We start from the raw sequence: 26350 nt of genomic DNA on the forward strand, positions 1-26350 counted from the left end.
TTAGTATGTTATTTCTACCCAGCTTGGGGTTTGGAAGAGAGCTGTTATAAAAAGTCAATATGTTAATCATTTGAAAGAGATCCTTAAGAGAGTAAATTCTACCTTGAGGTAGCTGTATTTTAATAGAGGAATATTAAAAACTTAAGAGAAGAACTACTCTCCAATAGCAGGAATTTAAGCTGTTACAAAATGGCAGTGAAAGAAGTAATCTGGTACAGTGGAGGGAGCACTGAACTAGATGTCAGGAGACTTGCATTCTAGTCCTTTCTGCCACTTTACCTCACTGAGCCTCAGTCCATTTGCCGAATGAAGAGACCAGACCGGATGCTTTTTGAGATTCCATCCAATAATAACGTCAGACTCATTATTAGTCTAGGTGTTGTATGAAGAACCAGCTTGGACACCAAATCTCATCTTTCTCAGACAGACTCATCTCTCTTTCAATATCCTTCTTTTCAAACATCATTGCCACATTAAAATGAAAAAATGTCTTTTGTAGGAAATAATGTTGACTGATGAAAAGTCAGATTTCCATGGAAATCCTGTGTGACCAGATACTGGGAGTACCTGTTATGAGCATTTTAGTATTCCTGGCTGAGGCCAGCTGAGGTTAGCTCAAAGAGCTTCAAGGGGTTTTGGAAATCATGTAGTTCAACTCCATTTTATGAAGAAAATAGTGAGGCCTAGACAGGCAATGGTTGCAAAGCTGCCTAGTGATAGAGTCAGAACCCAGCCTCCTACTTACCAGTCTAGCACATGTGGCACCATCCTACTACAATAATCCCATGGGTCTCTGTATTTGGAGCCTTGGAGCACTATGCTCTGGCAGAATGGACAAGGCTCCAGTTGCACTGCTCCAAGTGCCTTGCTTCTTTGTTTTCTAAGCTGCCCCACCTTGTTATACATAAAGCATAGTGTCTCCAGTGAGTAGCAACATGAGATAGGAATCAGTGTAGCCTGTTGCTATCTGAAGAGGGCTCTGAGGTCCCAGGTTTATGCTAGGTAATGAGATATTCTGTGCTTTGAGCCGGCACCAAAAGCACTGTCCTCAGCCATCTGCAGTCTGAGGCCCTGGGTATGGGAAAGGGTTTCTAAAGCACTGGCTGCTTTCTCTGACATCTCTCCCCACCCCCAACTGACAGAGCCAAGACACACACACACACACACACACACACACACTCAACTTTCTCTGTCTTATTCCATTACTGTTTACTGTTGCTTTGGAGCCTCCTAAATAGGGCATTGAAAACACTTCCTGCAGCTGAAAGAAGCCCTGAGTAGCTTGTCTCATTCCCAGTGTGCAGCTCAGCAAGGGGTTCGTCCTTCTCTGTCACTGTCTCTTTTGCCTGTTGTTATTCCGTCTGTCTCTCTATGACTCTGCCTGTCTCACTCTTTCTGTTTCTGCCTCTCTTCACTGTTGTTCTTTCTGCCTGACTCACAGTCCCTTGGTCCTTCTGTCTTTTGCATTTGTCTTTGTTGTGCTTTCTTTTTGCCTTGACACCATCCGTTCTCCCCGTGCCTTCTCCACTTCTGGGAGGCTGAATCGCTCAGGCACGGAAATAGAAGCTAAGGGCTTCTCCTGGCTTCCTCTTCATCTTATTGAGGCTGCGGGTGAGGAGGGCCGCGGGTCCAGCAGCCACAGGTGGCCTACAGCCAAAGGAGGGCGGAGACCACAGGGCGGGATTGGCCCTAGGTCCACCTCATAAAGGCTAGGGCGAGGGGCTCGAGGCTTCTGCAGAAGCCCTGGAGGGGCTGTCTGATCCGAGAGACCCCACAGGCTTAGTCGGGGCTCTGCAGTGTCATGCCCCGGAGCCTCCAGACCGTGTTGAGCTGGGCGCTGTTGCTGCGGCTGCTGGCACTGCTGCGGCCCCCGGCGCTGGGCGAGGCGTGCAGCTGCGCCCCCGCGCACCCCCAACAGCACTTCTGCCACTCTGCACTCGGTGAGTCCGGAGGCCCAGGAGGTCCACAGCAGGGGGTGGTTGTGTGTGAAAGGTATGGGGCAGAGCTCTAGACCTGCAGTCTGGAGGGAAAGGGAGGAGCTCAAATCACGCACCGGCTGCCTCCGGTTGGGGCTGATGGGTAGGGCAAGGCCGGCACCATAGCAACCTTGCAAGCGAAGAGCCTAGCTGATTTGTAAGGAAATAAAGACTGTGTAAGGGGCCTCCATAGCGGCTCCCTCACCCCCGCAATTATCGAGAGTTATAAAACAAGTCACTGGAACTATCCTGTGATTATTCTGAACTACTGGATGGGGGAGGGGGAAGCCAGGGGCCAGGAGGTTGGGCTTTCATTATAAACATCCCTGTGTCCAAGCCTACAACTGAGCCATCAAGCACCCACCCCAGTACACTCTGAAGGCTTCCTGACTCCTTGGTGCTACCACAGCATCTCTAACATCTTTGTGCTCCTACTATGCTGTGTTGCTGTTCTTCGTGTGTTCTCCATAGACCAAGAGTTCTGTAGGATGGGAGACCCTGTCTTAATTATGTTTATGACTTGGTACCTAGTGTTAGGCCGGGCACAGAGGAAGAACTTCATAAATAGTTTTTTTATTAATAACCAAATGGCAAAAGATGAACCACCTTGGTGCAGGGTCAGATCATTTGTTAATTCAATAAACATTTACTAATAGAAATGCTGGGCAGGCTCTGTTTTAGGCCTTGAGCTACATCAATAGATGACCACACTGACTACCCTCAAGGGGCTTCTCCTCCCTCCTCTATACTGATACCCAACTCCAGCCCCTGGCACCCTGGGCTATGGAGAGCCAGACCCTCAAAACTAGCAGGTAAAAGTGTGATTGTAGGACCTAATAGGCCTGACTGCACAGGAGGAGTTTCTAGGTCCCCTTTCTCTCACACCCTCCTCCTCACAATCCAGAATTCACTACAAAATTCTCCAGGGGCTCCAGGTCATCCAGATCCCAAATGGATTGCTCCCACAGTTCGCTGAAGGTTCCCTCTTTTGCTTCCTATGCAGCGATCCGGGCAAAAATCTCCAGTGAGAAGGTAGTTCCAGCCAGCGCAGACCCAGCTGACACTCAAAAAATGATCCGGTATGAAATCAAACAGATAAAGGTACATGGGGACAGGACAGTGCTTTTACCCCCTGGGCTTCTGGGAGGAATGGGGTCTGTGTTCTGGGAAAGGTGGGGCTCGTAGGTCAGGCACCCCAGCTCAGTGATCCTGGGTGTAGATGCTGAAGTGGAAGTGGATGGCATGTTGGGAGCTGGGCCCACAGATTCTGAATGACAGTGCAGGGCAGGCCCTCAGTGTCCCTCTGGTCCTATAGCTGCCTATGCATGGGGCTGTTGGAGGTTCTTCCCCTCTCCCTGGAATAAAACAAGGTTCAGATTTTTTTAAAGAGAGAAATGATCCAATTGGGCCACCTGTGTGCATCAAATCCTGAACTAGATGTTTGCTCAATTTTTTTAGATTGAGAAATGAGAAGTTTTTCCAGTTAAAATATAAAGTTCACTCACTGACTCAATACTGCTTTTTTTGTAATTGCCTTTCAGATGTTTAAAGGGTTTGAGAAAGTCAAAGATATTCAGTATATCTATACACCTTTTGATTCTTCCCTCTGTGGTGTGAAACTAGAAGCTAACAGCCAGAAACAGTATTTCTTGACTGGTAAGTTAAAGAGCAGCAAGTGGCCCCAACAGTCTCTGTCCTAAGGAAGACAGCCAAGGAGGGAGCCAGGGCTGTCTTTGGGCAGCAAGTTGAGCAGGTGACATATTCTTGGGCATAAAACAGAGCTGTGTTACTAAGAGACAACCTCTGAGTTGGGAGAGGCCTTGGTAACCTCCCTTTCAATGCAAGAGTCCTCGTTACAGTGATCTTGGCCACTGCTTCACTATTTTAGGGACAGGTTGCTCTTCCAGACTAGGGCAGGTAGTTCCATTTTCAAACAGTTTTAATTGGCACAAGATTTTTGGTATCTTGAGCCCAAATCTGCCCCCCTGAAACTGCCCTTTGTGGATTCAGCTCTGCTCTCTTCTGTATGATGATCCCTCAGAGGCATGAGGACAACAGATGCAAACACTCTAACTCCAGGTCTGCTGGCCATGGTTCCCAGCCCCTCCTATCCTGGCCACCTTCTCCAATGGGATATAGCCTATCCCTGTCCCTTCCCTAGCACAGGACAATGAACTGGACACAACACTACAGGAGAGGTCTTAATTTCACAGAGTAAAGAGAATTGTGTGTGTGCGATCCCCAACACACACAATGTAGTCACTGTAGCCTTTGATGGCATTAGCTTTAGACAGTCACATTGGGTCACACTCTTGACTAATAGTGAGCCTGTGTGCCTAACTCACACCCCAGGCCCTATTCTAGGGGTACAGTAAAGCACAAGCCCTAACAGGAGACTTGAGTCTAACATGGTTCTGTCTCCATGAACTTGGGCCCAGGTAGGTCTCCTCCTTGCTGAGTTGGTTGGGATAGAACAGTTAAGAACTATAGAAGACTATGACTCCATAAGTGAATGAATGCAATATATATTATTTTATACTTCACGAAGAAGGTATTTTATAGTTCAAGAAGAAGGTGATGAACAGTTAGGGAAGATTTATTACATAAGTGAGATCTAGATTAGTCCTGAAGGATGAAAAATACTTACAAAGGTGAGGAAAAGAAAAACACAGCAGACAAGGAGACCAGAAGGATGAATTCCACTATCTGTCCATCCATTCAGCAATGAATGACCATCTACTTGCTGCCAGGCCTTGGACAGGAGAGTGGGGTCTCAGTAACAAGGCACAGTCCTCAAAGAGCTCACAATCCAGACATGGCTCTTAAGAACTCATAAGCATTGAAGGACACACTGGTAGGGGCTCCCAGCTCCAAGAATGTGGAATTGTGCTGATCTGGGAGCCTCTGGATGGGAGAGGCAGAGGCAGAACATGCCACTGAGACCTCCACATCCAAGGACTAACAGATAAGGCCACTGCCTTCCTTCCTAAGCACCTACTTTCTGTGTGCTTAGGTCTCTGCTAGGCACTGTGGTACATCAGTCAAAGCAGGAGGCATGCTCTTTGCCCTCAAGGAAGTCAAGTCTAACCGAGGGTGAAGATAAGTGACAAAACATGGGTATAGTGAAAAGTCATCAGTGGCATCCATGCTCTTCAAGAGAAGGCACAAGCTCTTCTGCGTCATGGTGAAAGCTCTTTGTGACCATAACACTGCTGACCTCTCTAGTTTTGTCTCCTGCCACTTGTCACTGACAGTTTCCAGCTACATTTTCCCAGAGCTGAACTAAACTACTTGCAGTTATAGAAGGTATTTGGCTGGACTGCACCCCTCCACCTCTGCACAGGATAGTCCCAATATCCAGAAGTCTCTCCTGCAAATTGTCTGGCAGGTAAACTCCTAACCATCCCTTCAAGGCCCAACAGGAGCATCATCTCCTCTTAGACATCTTTGTTGCCCCTACCCCTTCCATAGACAGGGATAATTGTGCTTTCCTTTGTTCTTATACTGCATCTTTTTATATATATATCTATCTTTATTAATTTCAGAGAGAGATAGAAACATCAATGATGAGAGAGTCATTGATCAGCTGCCTCCTGCATGGCTTCCACCGGGGATTGAGCCCGTAACCCAGCATTTACCCTGATCGGGAATCAAACCGAGATCTTCTAGATCATAGGTCAATGCTCAACTGCTCAGCCACACCAGCTGGCTTATACTGCATCTTTTATATAAACACATAGCAGTATAATTTTTGCCTACTTATCTGTCTGACCTACTTGTTTTTAAGCTCCTTGGGGGCAAAGATCCTGTCATATTTATTTCTGTATTCCTGGTCTAATAGTTGCTCAGTAAGTAAATGATTGAGTGACTAAAGTTCTAAGAGATGTGGGTTAGCATGGTCAGGGGTGGCTTTGAGGATGAAGTGGTACTGAAAAGGGTCTTTGGAAGATAGGAGAGTTTGATAAGTAAAGAAGGGGCACTTTCCTATGGGAAAGGGGAAAGATTTAACCGATATAGGTATCAATGGGGCAGAAGACTGGCCTATGTAGATACTAGGAAAGGTTGGAAAGGGAAAGGGACCTAGTATTTATTGAACATCTTCTATGAGCTCCCATCTACTGTGCTTGGAGCTTTACAAATATTCTCTCATTTAATCCTGACAATAACCTTATTATTCTCATCTTCCAGGTGAGAAGTTACATGACTTTCTTAAAGTCACACAGCTAGTAAATGATAGAAAAGGGGTTTCACCAAGAATATCACTTTAAAGCCCATGTTTTCTCTGCATCATACTAAAGGAAAAGGCCTTTATCCAACAACTCTCCTTTGTACAAACATAATCTTTGATATAAAGATTACAGAGGTTCTTCTGGTCCCTTCACTGAGCCCCATGTCACCACTGCCACCAAAAAAATATTGAAGAGGCTGCAATTCTGGGCTCTTCAAGGACCCAGGCTTCTGGAGCTTCACAGACTCCTCATGCTATGTTCTCCTCTATCTCCCCTTGAAGGTCAGGTCCTCAATGATGGAAAAGTCTTCATCCATCTGTGCAACTACATTGAGCCCTGGGAGAACCTGTCCTTTTTGCAGAGAGAAAGTCTGAATCACCACTACCATCTGAACTGTGGCTGCCAAGTAAGACAATGTGCATTTCCAAGGTCTTTTGTGGGTGGGAAAGGGTCTTTAAGCCTCACCTTTAATGTATTCCTTCCTTCATGCATGTGTTTATTCATTTACTATAGTATTCTTGAGATCTGCCATGGATCAGGCACTGTATGAAGTTGGAGTTAGGAAAGCAAGATGGTCCATAATCCCTGATCTCAAAGTACTTAACATTTTGGTGGGGAAGGCAGCCATCATATAAGGCAAACTGAAATAGTATAATTACCATTCAAACAAAATCTACTCTAATGGTCAATTTATTTAAAATATTTTAATGTAGTCTTTATAACAAATGTATGAAGAATTAAGATTTTCATTTTAAGGTAAAGAAATTAATGCTCTAGAAAGTAAAGTAACTTGTTCAACATCAGTGATAGAGTAAGGACCCTCAGGTTGGTCCATAAATGCCATTTGAGAGGCAATACTATGGTAGGAGCACAGGGGAAGGAGAACTTAAGGAATTTTGGAGACTGGGAAAGGCTTCATAAGGCAAGGGCATTTGAGCTAGGCTATAAGGATATGTATGAGTCTGAAAAAAATTATAGAAAAAGGACACCATACTCACTTTGATGTTGTGTGGCTATGACTCTAGATTACCACCTGCTATACAGTGCCCTGTACCATCTCGGTCCCCAACGAGTGCCTCTGGACAGACTGGCTGTTGGAACGGAAACTCTATGGCTACCAGGCCCAGCATTATGTCTGCATGAAGCATGCTGATGGCACCTGCAGCTGGTACCAGGGACACCTGCCCCTCAGGAAGGAGTTTGTTGACATCATCCAGCCCTAGTAGGGAACATGACCACCACATTCCTTCAGGAGTCATGAAGACCAGGCCAGTTCTCCTTCCCTGCAGAGGTCTGGCTATCACCACCTGCCTCATTGCTGTCAGACGACAGGAAGTACCAAGGGAACAGTCTGTCTAGCATTAGAGCAGGGCTGGGATATGTTATGGCTTGTGTCTGAGACCCCAGCCCAGAATCCATCAAAGGCTAGGGAAAGTAGCATGACTTTTCTATCCTGCCCTCAGCCCTTCCCTCCTGCCTCCCAAACCCTTTTAGTCTAGCTAGTACCTGTTACTAAAAGTTTTGATTCTGGCTTAGAATCAAAATAGTTCTGGCCAGAACTATTCCCTTTTCTCTCTAGGAAAATGAATTTTGTCTTACCTTAATTGATCTGATAGGGAAGAAATGGTGAATGTTATACATATGAGATGATATAGCCATCTGATGTACAATACCAGAAGACAGGTTGACAGAATCATAAACAGGCTGATTTGGAAGAATGAAAAGAGCAACCTACTATGGCTGTGTATCATCTACTCCAATCTCAGCTCATCCTGATCCTCTCTTACACTTTCATCTGTTTGGGGAAGTGACTTGCAGGGGCATAGAGTCACTTGATATGAGACCTACAAAGGCCTAACTTCCCTCTACACGCTGTAATATCCTCTATACCATTCCTGGGAAAGGGTCTGGCCCCCTAGTACACCTCTTTGGATAAGAATAGGTATTGTCTCTGCAGGTTAACTATCCTTAATGCCTTCAACTGATATCCATAAGGCTTCTTTTCTGCTTCTTTTAGAAAGTACTTCTCTACTAGACTACTAATGTCTTCATTCCTACTTCAAAAATTTTTTTAAAGCCTTTCTCTTGTAGAGTTGAAATTTCTCTTTAGATTTTGATACCTCAGAGAGATCTTAGGGGGTCTTCTTTTGAGGGAAAATTTCAGGATAGAGGACAGGAAAGAAATAACACAAGGGCCTTGGGGGAAAAGGACAGCAGATGGAGAATATACTTTGCAATTTTTTCAAAATTTTTAGTGGTCAGCCCTGCTAAATATTACAGCAAGAAAAATCCGGCTTTGCTCCCCAGCCTCCCTTCAGTTCAGTCCCCTTATCACTGTGTCTTGGGTTCCCTGAGAACTCCAAGCGTAGACCCCTTACCCTGATGTTGGTCTCAAGGATTTATTACAGACAAGGGCTTAAAGTTACAGAACCCCTCCCTGGGGAAGCTCTGACAAAGATGAAGAAGGTAGTTCTATTCAGGGCCTAAGGTTGTTATTCATCTTCTATGTGTTGTTTGATGATAAGCAAGGCCATGTGCAATACGCCAGAAGAAGGCTCTGAGCCACAGAAATGGTACAAATGGAGATCCTCTTTGGAGAAGGGAGTGAGAGGCTAATAAACATAATCTCTGTCCCAGGGTACACTTGGAATGCTAATGGCAGAGAGTCTCTATTGGCGAATTAAGCACAAATACCAACTGACCATGCCGGCCTAGGGCAGAGGGTGTGGGGACAGAGAGGAAGAAGGGGGAATGAGCTCCAAGTCTCCATGGAGGAAAAAACAACCAGCCATGCCATCTCTCTCCTCCTGATATCCTAGGATGGCCTCAGAGAAGGCATAATGTTAACCTAGTCTTTTCACAATCTTGACAAAGCCAAGGGAATGGAAATAGCAGAGACTAAAGTCCCCACTCGATCACCTACCATCTCTTTGTGGTTGGGGTAGTATGTCTGCTCAATGAGTGGGAACTTTTCTCCTCCCAATGTCTTGTAGATGGCCACCAGCTGGGCAAACTGTAAAAGAGAAGCAAATGTTTCAGCTTATCTAGACAACTTATAGAACAAACAGACAAAACCACAATCTATCAAAAAATATTTACTGAGCATTTGCTCTGTTGAGGGATTTGTGCAAAGTGCTCTGCAGATATAAAAGAAGTGTACAATTCCTATTCTCAAGGAATGTATTTTTTAATTGAGGAAAGGAGAGAGTGAGCTAACATTCATTCAGTACCTATTCAATTATTAATGATAATTCATTGAACCCTCATATTAAATTGAAGAACTGGGTACTTTATAATTTCATTTTACATATGAGACTCAGAGAGGGTACGAAAGTTGCCTAAAGTCACAGAGCTGCAAAGAGGTAAAGTTGAGATTGAAATTTGGATCTCTAATTCTAAATAACTGCATCTCTAGAGATGGCAAGTGATGAAGCTGCATAGGTAACATGGGGCCAAGTCTTGAAAGTTCAAATGTCAGGCAAAGGAATGGTATATTTTCCTTAGAGACAGTATGAAGTCATCAGAGTTTGAGTAGGGTGCTCATGAATGAAGCTGTTCTTCAGGAAGATTTTGATGGTCTTGGTATATAGGAGAGACAGACCCATTCTTTCTGGGATTTACTACTCATCTAGAACTGAACTCAGCTGGACCCTTCACCTATGAGAAACCAGGACAGCTCCACGAGGAAAAGGTGAAGTACACATACTTACAGTGTCAGGGTTGAAAGGCCTTTGGCAAATCTCCCAGTTTTATAAGTGAAGAAACTGAAGCCCAGACGGGTCACACAGTTGAGCCAGATTCATAGCCAGGCCCCTTTATTCCTAATGCATAACTCTTTCTATTCCTCCAAGTAGCTGCCTTTCAGGCTCTGCAGAAACCATGCTCTTCCCACAGGAAACACACAGTACTTCCCTACTAATTCCATTCACACACACACCCCCCCACACATCTATTCCCAGTGCACTGACAGCAGGGGTAATCCAGCATCCTTTCCTCTAATGCTACTGGGTTACTTCACAGTCTAAGGCACCGATTTCTGGAATTGCTAGAAGGGAAAGTTGTCAGATCAAACCTGCCTTCTATCTTTCAGAGAAAGGAAAGATAGATATTTTTCAAAAACTCAGATCCTATTCTCTATAAGGGATGTTGGAACATGAGCCAGTGGGGGAAAGGGGACTGGAGTAATAAAAGCTCAGAACTGGGTTATTAGAAAACTGGAGTCTTCTGATTCTTGTTCTGTCTCTAACTTGCTAGTTGTCCTTTGGCAAATGATTTCTCCTCTCCAGGCCTCATTTTCTTTATACATAAAATGAGAGAATTGAATTTTATCAGTTCCTCAAACTTTTTACCAGATACAACATCTTTTATTATATTTCCTCCCAAACCCCATCATCAAACTGCAGTTTAAGTGATCATCTGTTGTTGTCCTTTTGTGAGCAAAGAGATTTTTTTTATTGTTTTTGAAATATTGGAAAATGTTGAAATTTCTGGATCACTTCCCTTAGTGACATATGGTTGGTGACTCTAGATCTTTCAATGTCCACCAGGACTGAAAGTATGATTCATGGACTCTCAAGTCCCCAAGATGTTGTTACTGAAGGAGACTTTAGAGTGCTCTGGACCAAACATTTCCTTTTACAAATGAGGAGACTGAGGCTAGAGAAGAGAAGGAAAGCCTCAGCTCCCAGACTATGCCTAGAATTGGGGCTCCCAGGTCTCTTCTGGCTTATTGCATTCTTCGTTGTATCCTGCTGTTCTCACCATTCTATGGTTCTTCAACTTGCTTTGACTATCAAAACCAACCCCTCATACCTTTCCTGCCTTCTCTGATTCTCTCTACAACCTCCTCTGATCTTTAAGTCCTGCCTGCCCACCTCAGCCTGGCTAGACTCCTGTTCTAGCCTGAGCTCCCAAGGCTCTTCAGCATCCCGAGCCAGCTCTGCTTAACCACCTCTGTCCTGCAGCAGCCCACGTCTTGGCATAGCACCAAGGCATGTGGGTCCCTATCTTCCCAATATGTGGGAGAGTTACACAGGCACCACACTGATGCCAGGAAGGCCCACGGCCTACTCCCAGAGTCCTGGGACAGCCAAGACTAAAATGGTAGCCAGTTCCCAGGCACTAGTTGGGCCCCTGGTAGCTCACCCTATCCTTCTCAACCTTATCTCCAGCAGTCTCTGTATGCTCAAGGTACTGGGCTTGGCGTCTAACCCCTGCCTTCTTGGAAACTTAGATTAAGTCACAAGCACAGAGTCACCAATTAAACAAATGTAATATCTGATAACGGTTGTTTCCTCCATCCATAGAAAAAAAGAATGGATTTGGGACCTGGGGGTGGTATTGGGAACAAATAGGAAGATGATGTTCACTGTAACCACTTATCCAATGAATCAGGAAAGACTTCTTGGAAGAGATGAGATTTCAAGATCAGTCTGAATTTAATAATTTACCCTCATTCCTCCTGGAAATAAAATACTTAATTCAACCACAGTAGATCTGTCTCTAAAAAAACCTAAAAAGAGTGACAGAGATTTCAGATAAATTTGCAATATGATATGGAGATGTTATTTCTTTTTCTGGAATGTTACATTCATTGATAGGTCTACTTCTAGTTCCAAAATCCCAGTGTGCCCGCCCTGACCAATTTATGAGATAGCAGATGTGCTCAGAGACACAGTGATGTAAGGTAGAGATTTTCCAGCCAACTGAGCCTTTCCTCACACCAAGGATACCCACAATAAAGAAATTAAGGAAATATGAACCAAAGCCATCATCTCAGAGGGACCCCTCCCCTCATAGTCACCAAATTTGTCTACTCCCATTAACAGGCAGCGACAATATATAAAATGCCATTAGTGTGGCAGCTGCTTAGTAAAAATGAAGGGAGAACTTGGTGTCTAGCCAGGGAGCCCTGCTGTTCTCATGCGATGCCAAAGGCAATGTGCTGGGATTGTGAATGGGTGAGAATGTGAACCCTCACCAGATACCAGATCCCAGGAGGGACAAAGCCCCAGGCATAGGCTCTCTGATCCTCCCCTCCCTGCCCTCTGGCACAGTTTTGAAACACAAAGCAGGGAACCAGCTTCTATAAGAGACCCCAAATACTAGGGGACTGTAACAACCAGGCTGGCAAACTGGTGGCAGGTACTACTGTTACTAGTTGACAAAGAAACCATGGCATAGTCAGAAGGCTGATTAGTGAAATCACCCAAAAAAAGCTGATAATAGCAGAATCACCCTGTGTGGCTATGAAGGAGCCAAATTCTAGCAGGTATTGAAGGGATGGGGGAAAGGACTAGGGCATATGTGTAGTAGGGAAGGGCATGTGACTAAAGAGAAAGGGGAGGACCCCAGAAAAGAAGCTTGGTGAAGGCTTCATATGTACTCTTCTGCAAGTAGCAACAGTCAAATCACACAACTCTTTTAGCCTGTTTCTGTAAAACTTTAGGATTCCAGATGCCTCAGGCCACACAGAGGGAAAGGCTGAACAAGTGGAGGTTGGGAACCCAAACTCCTCAACCACAGCAGCTCCCAGATCTCTGACTCCTCATTCATTGCTCTTTCTCTTATACTGTCAGATCTTCCTAGCTTCCAAGGGAACAGGAAAACTGTGAGTTCAGGTATGAAAAAAAAGATCAAGAGCAGAGGCAATGTATCTATTTGGTTAAAAAACACCCCCTCCAGTTCCCTGAATGGTGGAGAGGAGTAAGGTCCAGGAACTTCAAAATCAGCCACCAGTGCCATGACTCTTGGCAAGCCAGTGTGTGATAACTGAAATGTGATTTTTTTAAAATAAAGAATAGGAGGATGTGATTAGGAGCAGGCATTTCCTTCTGAGAGAGCCAGCATGGAGCAGCAGAGTTATAGGAGCTGGGTTGCCTTAGCTGTCAGAGGGGAGGCCAGAGCACCTCAGTAGCCATCATAGGTCACTCTCCCCTGTAGTCCCAACTCTTTCTCTCTGCTCAGAAGTTTCCACTGCCTTCTACATTTCCAGACTGGCCAAGGAAGAGAATACCAGCTTCTTCCTCACATAGTAACTTATGTGAGTGGCAGTGTAATCTAGAGAAATCCTGGCTCTATAACTTTGGTAAATTACTTAATCTTTCCTGGGTCTCATTTCTCTGTAAAAAGTGATAATAATTATAATAATCTTCCTTGTAAGGTTATTGTGAGGATTAAATAAAATTAAATAGGAAAATCTCAGAAGTTGGCACCATATACTCCTTACTTTCCTTTTTTAGTTTTCATATATCTACCATGAATGGTGGAGATTTGATGATCTCTAAGGGCACTTCCAGCTCATATAAGTGTCTGATTCATATGTTTATAGATAAATATGATTTTGAGGTTGTTAAAACACTTGGTAAGACATCTGTCACTAACACCCCTCTGAGATGGATCATTCCATTGATCCCCACAGGCCTCAGGCCTTTCCAATAGTTAGACCATTCAAAGGCAAGAAACAGGTATTTTTATTGTTGCATCCTATGGCTGAGGGCAGAGTTTACAGACTTGTAAGGGCTTCTACACAGAATCTTGGTGTGACTTTGTTGTGAGGCCAAAGGTCCACTGTGCAGCTAAGGTGCCCCGGCCAATGATGATAATGTTTTCTTAAGAGAGTCTACCCTTCCCGTGCCCCAGCTGAAGCTCTGCCTACATCCTTTCAGATGGTGCCTACTGCATCTTCTTTACCAGTGGTCCCTGCTGGGGGACTGGGAGATATAGGACCTGGATCCTACCCTTTTACCTAGGGGGAAGGGGACCTCACTTACCACCCATGGCTTGTCACAGAAGTTGTAAATGGATTCAAGTGAGTTGATGCTGGGGAGGCCTGCATACTGCATGCCAATGATCAAGTGGCGGAAGTCCTCATTCTCCGCCATGCCAAATGCATGCTGCCGGATAAGCACGAAGTCTGGCCGGAAGGACCTGGTAAGAGTGTAGAGGCAAATTTGCCATTAACAAGCACCTTAGGTTATACATCACCTTGTCTCCCATTTCCAAAGCCCAAGACAAAGAAGGGGCCTTAGGGGCCACCTGGTCCAAGTCCCTTATTTTACTATTATGTATTCTTTATAAACTAGAAATGAAGTATCATGGCACATCTCAAAGGAGATTTGAGAAACATATTTCTAAAATGCCCTTATTCCTCTGGGTTAAGCACTGAGTTTTTCTAAGCTACAAATGCCCTCAGGAGGGAAGAAACACTTTTAGATCCTCACACCTTAAGTGAAAAAGAATTTTCCCTGTCACTATGGGGCAATATAAAAGCTGAAGCTCTTTGCGGCTCTGGAATTGGTGTTCCAGGGGGGTCCCAGCAACACTGTCCTGTTTTGACTCCATAAAGCTGCTCCTTAAAATAGGCAATGCCCTTATCAGGCCCCCAGGAGAGCAAGAGTTCGGTCTGGCTGAGACCAGATGCCAGACTTCCCAATGTTATTCTTCCAAAGCGGACACTAGGGAGAGGTGCAAATATTTTTTTTGCAGAACTGAGGTTGAGCAATGGCTACAGGAAGCACTGAGAGTACAGAACGTTCCCATGCATGGGGAGGCTCCCTGCATTTCACCTCTAGCCAGCAAAAGCTCTTAGCCACAGCTGCTCCACAGGACCAGGGCCCCTGTCTTCGTGCCCTTACTCTTGAGGAAACTCATATTCTCAGAGACTCAATTCGGTGGCAGCATCCACCCTCAAGGCTCTAGTACTTGGCAGTTTCACACCATATGCAATGATCTACCTGGTTCTCTGCCCAGGCACTCATCCAACCTCCACCTACAGCTCTAACCCCACCCAGGCTCAAAGATCAATCTTTTAAAGTGGGACTGGAGCCCTCCTCAGTCACTCAGGAGACTTAGCATCAAGTGCTTGAGCTGTTCTGACCTCCTAGTTCCCCAGTTTTGGGAAACTGGCTCCAGCTCTATGCCTAAAATCAAACCTTATGTCCCAGTTATAGGAATTAAGCCCTAGACTTGTGGCCAGCTCTTAAGTTTCTATACTGGTACCTGGAAGGGCCTGCCTTATTCTTGCCAGATTCCTGTCACCACCTGCTTGTGTGCAGGCATCCCTATGACTCACTCTACCTGCAGCTTGAGAAACCCATTATCTCTCTTGTAGGATCTCCCCGATCTCCCTCCCATATGGATGGACATCTCTTTCCCTGTCCTCCTCCTTAGTCTCCAGGGTGGACGAACTCAGGATGGACAAGCTCACATTTCCTGTTGTTAGATTCCAGGCACCTGAGTTTTACCTTTCCTGTCACTGGCCCAGTTCCTATTGGACACTGGAGGACTCATGTCAGGGTACTGCAGATTGATACAGGGAACAGAGTGAAGTGAAGACTCTTCCTGGAGCAAGATTCTGACATCTGAAAACCTGAAGCCACACTGAGCCCCTGTAAGAATAATACTGTGGAAATCATTTCCCCCAATCTGGAATTCTTATCACCTCCCTCACAGAAATGTTGTATTACATTTGATCACATCTGTAAATGCACAGCACACTACCTGGCATGTAAGTGCTCTGTAACTGAAAATTTTCTTCCACCCACAATGTTCCTTCTGACTCTAGGTTTTCCTATCAGAGTTATGAGTTCCCAGGGATGAGGAATATAGAAAGAACACAGGACTAGGAGTTAAGAGAATTCACATAGAACACAGGGCTCTGCTACCAACTCACTGAGTGAATCTAAGCAAATCAATGTAAAATAGGAGGTTGAACTAGATCAGAGGTTTTCACACTTCTTTTTTTTAAAGCAATAGAATCCCTATTTCCAGGGAAAATATATGCAGAGATAAAAGCACAGAGCTGCACTGGCTGAAGTGGGGCTAAAGTCCTGGAACCCCTCTGACAGGAATCCATTTACCTCGAAGTAAGCTCTTAGTCCATGAAGCTTTCTCTGCCACTGGACTATGAGCTCCCTGAGGCAGGAGCTGGTTTTTCTGCCTTCCTGTACCACTTCTGCACAGCACACATCATTAAGTTCTATACACTATACATAGCGCTATTATCCCACTCCAACACTTGATTTTGAAACTGCCTCTGCAAGCCAGAGATGGTAACTCTGGAGACAGTGACAGTAACCCCGAGGAGAGAAAGGACCTTACCGGACAACCTTTGTGCCATTCCGGAATACCTGCATATCCACAGCACAGGTCCCATCTGCATGGGCCACCAGGTTGAGCTCTGAAAATTCTGCCTGGAAAATAACAGTAGGGATTAGGAAGGTAATTTCATGTTATGTGTTTTTTACTATGGTACAAAAAGTAAATAAGAATAACAGTAGAGGAATAAGTCCATAGTCCTAACTTTGCCAAGTCCTCCACATAGCAACAACAGCAACAACATCCCATTGCCAAACATTTTATTTACAGTTTTCAAAGCATTTTCACAAACTGATCTCATCTAACTCATAGCAACTCTATGAGACAGGAAGAACAGGGATAAGGAGCAGGTAAGCGACTTTTCTAGACAAAAACAAAACAAAAAACTTATTGTTGGCAGTGACAGGAGCAAAACTCAGGTCTTCAGACTCCCAGCCCAGCATCCTTAGTGCTGCCTCTCTGAGAGCAGGAACGTGAACCAGGGAAAACATGCCCTTTATCAGTTTCAACATAAAAGCACTATGTTTTAGACTAGGCAACTGAGTTTTAATTCTGCTCTACCCCCAACTAGCTGCATATGACATTAGGCAAATTACTGATACTCTCTGGAGGGAAAGTTTCTCCCATGTATAAAATGGGAAAAACTTTGCCCTGGTTGGGTGGCTCAGTTGGTTGGAGTGTCATCCTGTACACCAAAGGGTTGTGGGTTCAATTCCCAGTCAGGGCACATACCTAGGTTGTGGGTTCGATCCCCAGTTGGGGTGCACATGGGAGGCAACTGATTAATCGATCTCTCTCTGCCCGCCTTCCTCTCTCTCTAAGAATCAATAAAAACATATCCTTGGGTAAGGATTTAAAAAGAGAGAAAATTTTGATCAACACTGCCTATCTAACAACTTATTTTAAGATCTGAATACAATGCAATAATGGATAGGAAAGTACTCTGTAAATCACAGCATACTGTGTAAGGAATGATGAGTAACTTCTATTATTACATAGAAAATACATGCATTGTTTAAACTGCACGCCCCTTCCCTCTCTACCCAAATGGATCTAATTTCTATTTATCATGAAGCAAAGAATAGAGGAAGATTAAAAAATGAGCCTTTCAGAACTTCACTGCATTAAAACAAGGAGGTGTTCTTTTCTAAGTTCTCTCTGAAGTGTAGCCTCAAGCCCAGAGTAGTCACCACTGGAGGCCACAAACCTGAATGGCAAACGTGTACTACCCAGGAATTACATGCCACCAATAACATGGAGCTGAGGCCAGTGTCCTGGGAAGACATTCCTCTAAGGTTTTCCTCAGCAGGAGAACTTTGCACTGCATGAGGACCCTAAGAGCCACACTATTTACCTCTCTATGGACACCAGAACCATGATAAAAAGTTGGAGAAATTGAAAGATACAGCCTTCAGGACTATGTTCCATAGAAAGAAAAGCCCTGGGGAAAGGGTGGGGTTGAGGAGATAGCCTGGAACCCAGTGAGGGGCACTGTACTCCACTCAGCAGAACTAGATGGTTCACTCTGGAATGACAAGAGGGATTGATGATGATGCAGATGCAGCTCTGGGCTTCAGACTGATTACCTGTTCCACTTTGATATCATAATCTCCAAGGACTTTTTTGCCCCGAAAGCACTTGGTCCTGGAATTAGAAAACACACACACACAAACAAATTAGGCTTGTACAAGTGTTTGAGGTCAGAAATTCACTATCACAAAGAAGAGCCTACAGGAGACAGAACCCCAGAATGATAGTCAAGAGACTTGGGTTAGGGTTAGAGCCTAATTTTGTGATTGAGAGCCTCAAGCAAACCTCTACCCCTCCTTTATATGTTTCAACTTACCCACCTATAAAATAAATCAAAGCACCTTTTCACTCTCAGGTTTTGTAATTTTATAACATCTCTGGTCTTTTGGGTACCAAAGAAATCTAAAAGTAGGAATTTCCCTAATATTATTCCTGGTAAAGACAAAGTCAATCTTCTATAGCTTCCTTATTTTCCCCCATCTGGTATTTCATTTTGATTTTCTAGTTGGTTTCCACCTTTGGAATTTTACTTTTAAAGAAACTTATCAATTTGCTTCTTCATACCCATACTTCCAAAAAGAATGTGAGGCTACCAGGAAGAAAAAAAAAAAAAAGAGAGAGAGAGAGAGAGAGAAAGAGAGAAGCTTGCTGAGTAAAGCTACTATAATTGAACATAAAACCTATCCTGTATTTCTGAGCAGTCAAGAAAATGAGTCAAGCCCTGGCTGGCTAGCTCAGTTGGTGAGAGTGTCGTCCCAGTACACCAAGGTTGTGGGTTCGATCCCTGGTCAGGGCACATACAAGAATCAATCAATGAATGCACCAATAAGTGGAACAACAAATTGATGTTTCTCTCTCTCCCTCCCTTCCTACTCCCCCTGCCCCAAGTCAAGAAATAATTTTTTTAAAAAGAAAGAAAGAAAATGAGTCAAGCTGCAGTACAATATTTATTATCTTTCCATTTTGTCATGGGTCTGGAGGAACCTCACATTAATGCATTAATGGCTTCAAAGCCTCTTGTAAACAGACTGTGTTGTGCTTATATTTATGTCCATTCCTGCTTTGTCCTTAACCTATCCTCCCTGCCATAAGATTTTCCTATCTGCATACTTAGGCTGGTTCTCCATTTGTAAGAAGTGTCTTTCCATACTGCCTGTTAGCTTGGCTTGCTTTCCCAGTGCTTGAAATTTCAAATTAGCATGTTTCAATGGAGATTTTCTATAAGTACCTCTCCAAAATAAAGGAATAAATTAACATATTGGGCATCAAGTTCTAAGAACTGTGTATTAGTTACTTTCAAGAACATCTCATTTAATCCTCTTAACAATTTATGAGATAGGTAAAAAGGTCTTCATTTTTGAGATGAGGAAACCAAGATTCAGAGGAGGAAAATGGCATATTCTAGGTTGTAGGGCAAGTAAGTGACAGAGCAAGTACTCACACCCACGTCTGAGTCCAGAGCCCTTTTCACTGCATACTCCTGTCTCCCTCTGTTGATTCATTCTTCCATCTTTACTCCCACCATTACAAAAACTGACATGTCATGTGTGCTGCATTGCATGTTTTTCCCCCCATTTTCCTTCTTCCGCTCAAAAGGAACTTGATGTTGTGAGCACTAGAGTTCCACTGCGAATACTTCCTACCCTGGTTCCTGTGAACTACCCAGGACGAGGCCAAGCTATTTCCTTTCCTCTGGGTTCTGGAACAGCCCGTTCTAGGAAGTTGTCATTTGTCCTATCCAAATCCCTGGCCACCCTCAAATTGCTCCTCAGAGGCACTCAGCCATCCTGGAGCTGAATCACTGAAGTCTATCCCCCCACCTCTGCCCTAATTCCTTACTAAGCTTCATCAGTTTGCTTCCAGGACCCTGTTCAACATTCATAGTTCAGCAAGCCCCTTGGGCAAGGGGCCTGTAGCATATCCTGTCCCTTTGGCTTCTGTTCCATCTTATTTCTGGGTTTAAAAAATAGTCTATGCATGGCACTATTACTACTCTGCAGATCTTGGACTCTGTAGGTCTTTGTCTAGGACTATAAAAAAGAGGAACTAGAATAAATGACCCATGGGGTTCCTTTTTTGTGTTGGTTAGGTGTGCTACCTTGTTACCAGCAATGCTTTTTGGATGCTTCCTCCCATTTTCCATCTCAAAATAGCTCTCCTTCTATGAGGTAAGTCTCAGAGATATTAACAGTAACTCCTTATTCTGTATGATGCCTTGTATCTTCAAAGTACATTCCTTGCCTTATTTATTCTTTACAACTCTGTGAAGTAGCCAGAACAGATAGTGCTGTCCATTTGACCAAAGGAGAAACTGAAACCCAGAGCAGTCAAATAATATGCCCAGATCAGAGAAAAGTTCTTAAGAGTTAAACTTAGAACTAAGAGTTTACATCTAGGTGCTTATATGCTGCCAAGTTTTTTAAATCACTCATTTATTTTGTGTGTTTGAACACTAATATTGAAGCGTATTTATAGATTCTGGCTCAGTTTATCTGCCACTTCCTGCACCTGCCCATTGACCAAGTTGGCTAATGATACTGTTTTCATGCCTTCTCCCCACCCCCACCTCTCCAATTATCTTAATGCCTTTTCCTTAAGGTAATTTGTCCTGTTAGAAATCTTAGTCTGTATTTCCTGGCTCCAGGTCACTGACCTCTCTTGGCTGAGCTACAATCTTATAAAAAAGGAGGCAAGATGGCAGAAGGATGGGGCACAAAGCCTTCTTCTGTAGAATGAGCACATTCTCCTAGCTGTTAGCCTTTGGATGTTTCGGTTCCAGGTATTTTCATGAAAAATTTTGTAGCTTACAAGCAAGCGACAGAAGTACTTCCTGATACTAAGAGCACTGTTAGGAGACAGTGTGCTAGAATCTAGAAGGGTTCTGGATCACAGGGCTCTGGAATCACAGTCTGGGTGGGAATCCTAGATGTGCCTTTTCCTGGCTATGCGACCTTAGGCAAATGGTTTAAATTAAAATATATATAAATACATATATATATATATATATATATATATATATATATATATATATATGGTATGTCATATAGTTAAGTCACTCAAAGAGTACATCAAAGCATAAAACAAAATAAATTTCCCCTTCCCCATTCCTCTCTCATCACACATACTCCCCATTATCAATGCAAGCATATCCTTCTATTGTGGGGAAAATGTGTACATATATCTGCATATATGTACATATATATGTGTGTGTGTGTGTGTGTGTGTTTCAATATGCATATGGCATTATGCTACATAAACTCTAGTTTTTGAACTTTGATTTTTACTGCACGTACAAATACATCTTAGTGATATGCTTTCTCACATATTGATGGACCTCTTTCTTAATAGTTGTATGAAATTCCATTTGAAGGTCACACAATAATTTAACCAATATTTGTTGGTGAACATTTAGATCTTCAGTTTACTGAGCTGTTTATGCTATTACAGTGTTACAGTGGCTTACATTTAAGAATATATCCATAGAATAAAGATTTTCTTTTTTTCCAGCTTTATTATAGTATAATTAACAAATAAAGTTGTATATATTTAAAGTGTACACCATAATGATTTGATATACATATACTTTGTGAAATGGTATTACCACAATCAAGTTAACACATCAATCCCATAACATAGTTACCATTTGTGTGTGTGTGTGTGTGTGTTGAGAACCCTTAAAATTTACTCAGCAAATTTCAAGTACATATACAGTATTATTAACTATACTAATAATGTTGTACATTAGGACAAATAAATTATTGCAGGATTGCTGGTACAAGGAATAGACAGTTACAGTTTCCACACTCCCCCAACCCAAGAAAAAGATTACAGCACCCTCCCTAGTGTTTGAAAGTTTGAAAAAGTTATTTCACCTCTCTGAGCACCACCCCCCCTGCCCTGACACACACACACGTAGTCATTTGCAGAAGTTGGGCACAAAAAAATGCTCAGTAAGAACTTTCTGACTAGCAGTCTTGTCAAATCAATCCAAATTCACCCCCTTGTGCTCAGTCCTAAGCAGAACCCAAGATGTACATCCTTGAAACACAGACTAAAAATACCTACGGGTGCCTGTGTTGTCAATTTCCCCCTATTGTGACATTTTCTTAACAAGCCTAGCAGCTGAGGATGTATGTGAGTTTAATGGCTTGCAGTTTCCTTGATGGACCATCTCCCCTTATTGCTAAAATGAGTAGAGGCTTCTAGATTTAACTCTTCTTACTCAAGGTACTGAATACCCTCATCAATTCCCAGCTACCTGACAACTAGGGCTTGTGAGGCTGAGGAGCATGATTTCAGAGACTTCTCTGCTAGGGCTCCCTCAAAACTTGGCCCAATCTAGGCAAACCCCAGCTCAAATGCCCCCTTTTATGCATGGGAAGAGGGAAAAAGGCCTAGAAACAGGAGCCCGGGAAACCGAGTTCAGGCTTAGTTCCACCACTTCTCAGCTCTGTGATTTGGGGCAAGTAACTGCCTCTCTGAGCTTCAGTTTCCTCATACATAAAATAGAGCTAATAATAGTGAATATTCACTATGTACTAACCACTATTCTAAGTATTTTATGTATTTCACCCTCATTTAATAATAACTGACTCACAGGTTGTAGTGAAGACTTAATGAGGCCAGATGAGAAGAACTGACATTAAAGTGTTGGAAAATCTGTAATGCTATGCAAATATGAAGTACTGTTAGCAAAATGCAACAAACATTTATGTACCAGATATTATTGCTGTTTTACTATTACCATAGCCAACATGGCTTCTTCCTCTTCTGAACTTTCACCCCACTTATTGTCTGCTCATATTCAGCTCATAGCATCATCACCTGATACCACCTTTTAAGCTTAGTTGTCTAAAAGTCTGTGACACCCCTCTCCCACCCCCAGCCTCATACCACCAGATTATATAATAATGCTCCAAAGCAAGGAACATCCATATGTGAGCCCTGGGTTTTCCAGAACATTTTGGATGTTAAATATTGATTATGTCTTGTTTTCAGATTATATGCTCTGAGCTAAGAAAAGCCTGCACAAATATAATCATTATATCTATAAATTTCCAACTCCTTCACCAAGCTGTGTACTTAGTTCACAATCAGGGCTTGCTTATTGACTGGAGATGTTAGGAGTGATGGTTTTGGCTGGACAAATGTAGAAAACCAGAAGAGGCTACTGTCAGGATTCAGTGGACTGGGTCCATCTCTGTAGGCCCAGCCATCTTCTCCTCTGTTCTTGCATGTCCATATCCGAGGGTGTCATGCTTTTTCTTCTCTATCCTTACTTACATGATAATTTGTTCTCAATCTCCATCCAACTGAAACTTAAGGACCTAAAAACAGCCTAGAGGATAAATCCTCCCTAGAAGGCTGAGGTTTACACAAGGATCAAAACCTCCAGCTAGAAGATGAAAGCACTAATAATGCATTTGCAGGTTCCAGAAGGCACTTAGGGAGGAGAAGGCTTTCTTAGAGCTCTGGAAATTAGCACAGAGTAAATATTTAGCATTGGTCTGGACATTTATCTTTAACAAGGTGCTTAGTCTCTGGCTCTCACTGTCTCTAACTCAGGCCTCGTTTCTTCAGCCTAGCATCTTTAGGTATCAATAAGTCAGGAAATAAACTAGAAATAGTAGAGTATACCTACCTATTTCTCACCCTACACACAAAGGGTAAAATCAGGACTGCTGGCCTTGAAGAGAATTTGTGAGCATCTGCTGCCACCCACTGGTAAAATGTGGACTGCAGACATGCTGCAGTCCCAGCTCACCCACCCACTTAGGCAAATGAAGGGCCAGACTCTACTGGCCCAGGGACATCCCTCCAGGTGCTTATTTGCAGCTTTGACAAACTGTGCCTGAAAATTAACAGCTTCTTCTAAAAAGTGTGTGTCTACACACCCCAACCTAGATAGCTGGCTTTATGCAATCTGTAGAAAAAGGGGCTGCGGCTTGTCAGTAACAATTTACTGAGCACCCACTGACTGGTAGGTGCTGGAAATGGAAAAATGCATTAGCAGTTGCCAAGTAGAGAAAGCACAATCTAGAAAAAGAGACCAATATCCATATGGGTAATTGCTAAGGTCCCTTTCAGCTCTTGGGATTTATAACTAGTATTCACATTCTCACCTTTCAATCTTTTCCTTTAAAAATATTTACAACACAACTAAAACAACAAAAAAAGTTTCACATAGCTCAGAAAGACATACAGTGAAAAGTAAGTTTCCTGTACCTTCTTTTCTTTTCTTTTTTTCTTTTTTATTGAATTTATTGAGGTGACATTGGTTAACAAAATTACACAGGTTTCAGGTGTACAATTCTACAACACATCATCTGTACACTGTATTGTGTGTTCAGTATCCCAAGTCTCCATCCATCCCCCCATACTCTCTTCCACTTCCTCCTCCCCCAAGTTTCCCCTACCTTCAAAAAGCTCACAGGTGAGTGGAGAGCAGCATAAATAAAATATCTTAATACAGGGTGTATAAGCTGTAGCAGGAGTACAAGCAAGGGACTGTGGGAACTCCAAAGGAGGGAGTTCTCACTGTCTGGAGAAGTCTGGGAAGGCTGAGTTTTGAGTAGGAATCTGCCACATAAGAAGGAGGAAGCAGGATTGAAAGGTGACTGCAAAGGCACAATGGCCGTTGGAGCACAGAGCAAGGCAGTAGACCAGCTGACTGCAGGGGAGGGCACTGTGGGGTAAGCAGTGAGAGCCGAGTCTCCTAAGAAAGAAAAGAGACAGACTGGCGAAGGGTTTCAAATGTCAGGCTGAGTAGCTGGGACTTAATAGCTAGCCCCCAAATTTTTTCAAAAATCTTTTTATTATGAAAAACGTCTATCCTCAATCATTATCAACATTTTGCCAATCTTTTTCATCTATCACTCTCAACTATTGTTGCTGAGACTATTGTTTGAGTTTTTTAAGGCAAATCCCAAATAACATGTCATTTCTCCTGTACATTTTTGAGCGTTATCTTTAACTGAAAACGACTTAAAAAATTTTTATTGTGGCAACACAAATTTGCCATTTTAACCATTTTTAAGTGTACAATTAAGTGGCATTAAGTACATTCATGATGCTGTGCAACCATCATCACTATTTCCAAAACTTTTTCATCATCCCAAACAGAAACTCTGTAGCCATCGAGCAATAACTGCCCATTCCTCTCTCCCCTCAGTTTCTGATAACCTCTCATCTACTATCTTTCTATGAATTTGCCAATCATAGGGTAATGACTTCTTAATAATTAATTATTATTTAATAATTAATAATAATTTAAAAATCTTTATTGAGTCTATACAGGCATATCTTGTTTTATTGTGCTTTGCAGATAACTGCATTTTCATCAAGGCAAGATCCTCCACCAGGAAAATGAAGGCTCAGATGATGATGGTTGGTATTATTTAGCAATAAAGTATTTTTTAAAAATATATCTTTATTGAATTCAGAGAGAGGAATAGAGAGAGAGAGAGAGAGAGAGACATCAGTGATTAAAGAGTCATCACTGATCTGCTGCCTCCTGCATGCCCCTAAATGGGGATCGAGCCCACAACCCGGGCATGTCCCCTGACCGGGAATCGAACCTCTATCTCCTGGATCCTAGGTTGATGCTCAACCACTGAGCCACGCCCGGCTGGGCAGCAATAAAGTATTTTTAAATTAATGAATGTATGTTGGTTTTTTAGATATAATGCTAATGCACACTTAACAGACTATAGTATGGTATAAACAAAACTTTCACATGCATAGGAAAACTAAATAATTTGTGCAATTTGCTTTATTGCAATATTCATTTTATTGCTGTGGTCTAGAACTAAACCCACAATATTTCTGAGGTGTGCCGGTATTCAAGTTTTCCCAATTGTCTCCAAATATACTATCAAAGATTTTAAGGAGAAAGGTGGCATGATCAGATGCGCCTAAGATCTGAGAGACCATTTTGTCTGTAACGCATAAGAAACTGATGGGAGTGAACCAGGGCTCAAGGTCATTTAGAAGCTGGTGCAATAACTAGACTTTAGGACTTGCTGTTTTACTGGCACATGGCAAAGCAATAGCTATTGGACAGCAATTCAATTGATCATTTGATTGATTCGGCTTAGGAACTTAAAATCTAGCTGGGAAATGACAGTGATATTAAAAAATAGGATTTAATGAAGTATTAGGAAGTGGTATGGATTCGTACTATAGATGTTCTGGAACAGTGACACAAATGAGACCTAAAATAGTCAGGTAGGACCTTACACTGGTTAAAGGGCTTCTTATCTAAAATTTGGACTTGTTATCAAATTCATGAACCATAAAACTTTCAGTACATGGAGAAATGTCTGTTATGATAAGTGGTTTAGGAATAAGAAAGAATAGAAAGAAGTGAACACTTCTGGGTAAAGGCAACATCCTGTGGCTTGTCCTTCATATTATTAATTCAGTGATTGAGTTGTTAAACCAAATGCTCTGCAACAAAAGCACTTCTTAGATAGAAAGCAAGCTGCATGGTGTCTTAGTTAACATTCATATAAATGA

At 42.9% G+C, this 26350-nt stretch overlaps 2 protein-coding genes across 3 annotated transcripts in view; one reads left to right on the forward strand and one right to left on the reverse strand.

Moving 5' to 3' along the window:
* The window catches only part of SYN2 (synapsin II), a 124820-nt gene that overhangs the window by 28983 nt on the left and 69487 nt on the right, over positions 1–26350 (reverse strand). Inside the window, exons 2-5 of one of the 2 annotated variants that reach the window (XM_087824632.1) lie at positions 17890–17947; positions 16307–16398; positions 13978–14134; positions 9129–9218 (exon numbers count right to left, since the gene is read on the reverse strand). In XM_087824632.1, the coding sequence (XP_087680758.1) occupies positions 9129–9218; positions 13978–14134; positions 16307–16398; positions 17890–17947 (397 nt within the window). Of the gene's footprint in view, positions 1–9116; positions 9219–13977; positions 14135–16306; positions 16399–17889; positions 17948–26350 lie in introns of both variants that reach the window. The other variant, XM_087824633.1, reaches the window with a different exon arrangement.
* TIMP4 (TIMP metallopeptidase inhibitor 4) lies at positions 1780–7428 on the forward strand. Its single transcript, XM_016209916.2, has 5 exons — positions 1780–1940; positions 2980–3077; positions 3518–3632; positions 6487–6611; positions 7231–7428. The coding sequence occupies exons 1-5, from the start codon at positions 1802–1804 to the stop codon at positions 7426–7428; spliced, it is 675 nt and encodes a 224-aa protein (XP_016065402.1). The 5' UTR covers positions 1780–1801.

Source organism: Miniopterus natalensis, chromosome 15, assembly GCF_054644295.1.
Source record: "Miniopterus natalensis isolate mMinNat1 chromosome 15, mMinNat1.hap1, whole genome shotgun sequence".
NCBI classification, from domain to species: domain Eukaryota; kingdom Metazoa; phylum Chordata; class Mammalia; order Chiroptera; family Miniopteridae; genus Miniopterus; species Miniopterus natalensis.